General features: G+C 37.6%; 1 protein-coding gene across 1 annotated transcript; it reads left to right on the forward strand.

The window, feature by feature from the left end:
* Positions 1 to 412: 412 nt before the first annotated feature.
* Positions 413 to 1,872, forward strand: LOC109591935 (hydrocephalus-inducing protein homolog; the record flags this gene model as incomplete). Its single annotated transcript, XM_020007531.1, has 6 exons — positions 413 to 592; positions 646 to 771; positions 1,058 to 1,177; positions 1,313 to 1,447; positions 1,545 to 1,670; positions 1,799 to 1,872. Coding segments are annotated over exons 1-6 (692 nt in total), but the record flags the coding sequence as incomplete, so codon positions are not given.
* Positions 1,873 to 1,945: the final 73 nt, after the last annotated feature.

The raw sequence follows: 1,945 nt of genomic DNA on the forward strand, positions 1-1,945 counted from the left end.
AGAGCCGGTACATTCCATAGTGTACCAAACAACCGATGACTAAACAAAACTCGACCACTCCCATTTTGACCACACCTCCTTTCCAATGTATCGAGCGTCTTAACATTGGTATTGTGACGTGTTGGATATTTACGATATGCCGCCTGTACTACAGTCTCCCAGGGAAAACTACATGTATATAAACGGTAATAAAACAATATAATAATAATTATACCGGTTTTACATGCTAAAAATGCTTACTAACTCAAAAGTGTAACTATCCACCCACGTCTTCATTTCTTTCTCATAATTCTGAGACCTCAACAAGCCTGGGCCTGGAATGATGATAAAATCTCAATATTATTATGAATTTACAGGGTCTTGTTTTGTAACACGTGTTTTGGCGGGAACCACGCCCACCGTTACCATAGCTACCAGCAAATGGTACATCTTGTGCTCTTATTGGGAAAAGGAGAGTAATTTTACTTTCTAGCTCAAGAAAATGGCCGAGCAGGCAAAAGAGAGCCGGTCCTTTGTCAAGACTAAAGTTGCTAGTCTTGCCAGCTCTAGAAAACTCACTAAATTGGTCAAAGAGCCGAAGACATCTCAAAAGGTTTGGAATAAACCACCACTTTTGTCTTCCATTGATTCTTGCCTCCTTTCCAGCTGGTTCCCTCTTTATTTATGTCTAAAATGAGTCTCAGTACTCAAGAGAGACTTCAAGCGACGAGAGAGGTCTACCCACCAAAGATCATAGAACTACTGGACATAGGAGCCAGCACGACTAACAAGGCAAGAGATGAAGAGAGAGAGTATTTCAAACTGCATGTATCAAATTGGCTACATGTATTTGGCACTCAATTAATGTTTTATACGTGTACTCAACTAGTCTTACTAAATACTAATAGCATTTATTGTAGCATGTTTATGAAGTGCATGTGCATGTATGTACAATGCATTCACACGTACATGTATTTTATACCTTATACTACTGGTAACAGCCATCTTGAACATTGCTCTCAATCCTATGCTACCAAGAGTTGATTAATGTTACTTTTTTTGTGTTATAATCTTTTAGGATTTTTCAGTCGATATTGATCAAGCTTTGTTTCAACCTTTTCCGTCAGAACTGATCTTTCAACAGTTGGTCCCAAACACTTCTTATGAGATGATATTAACACTAAAGAACCTTGATAGAGTAATTCATGTACATATATTGCAATAAAACCATGAATCCTCTCTTCTCTTCCCTCCCTCTCTCTTCTTTCTTTTCCCTCCCCCTCTCTCTCTTCTCTTTCTCTCTTTTCTCTCTCTCTCTCTATCTTACTTGCAGGTAGCAAGACATGTTAAAGTTACAGAGAAGGACTCACCTTATTTTATTGTTACCAGTAGTAGACCAGTAGGACAAAAGATTGCCCCCGGAATGGAAGCTACTTACATTGTACAGTTCACACCAACTGAGGATAAGGTCAGCAGTATAGAGCATGCATTGATGATGCATCCATATATTTTCACTTGCTTTCCCTTCTCTCTCTCTCTCTCTCTCTCTCTCTCTCTCATCATAGGATTATTATCATGAGTTAGTTTTTGTTACTGAGAGAGAGAAGTTTGTTGTTCCAGTCTCTGGTCTAGGCTCAAGGGGTGTCCTTGACTTCCCTGATGATATTCACTTTACATCATCACCAGTTAAAGTATACATACACTTATCACACAATAGCACCCTGAACTACATGTACTATACACTGTACATGTACATGTACATGTACAGTGTATAATATAATTATAATAATTACATGTACATGTATGATATTTGTCTTAGTACAAGTCATGCAAGACTATTCTGGTAAGGAATGTTGGCAAGAAAGAAGCTAATTTCAAACTAGAAACAAACAAGTAAGATATTTATTGTACAATGTACATACATCTACATGTACATGTACATGTACAATGTAAATAATTATGGTAA

The sequence above is a fragment of the Amphimedon queenslandica genome, unplaced genomic scaffold (genome assembly GCF_000090795.2).
Source record: "Amphimedon queenslandica unplaced genomic scaffold, v1.1 AMPQUscaffold_6798_Cont21247, whole genome shotgun sequence".
Lineage (NCBI taxonomy): Eukaryota > Metazoa > Porifera > Demospongiae > Haplosclerida > Niphatidae > Amphimedon > Amphimedon queenslandica.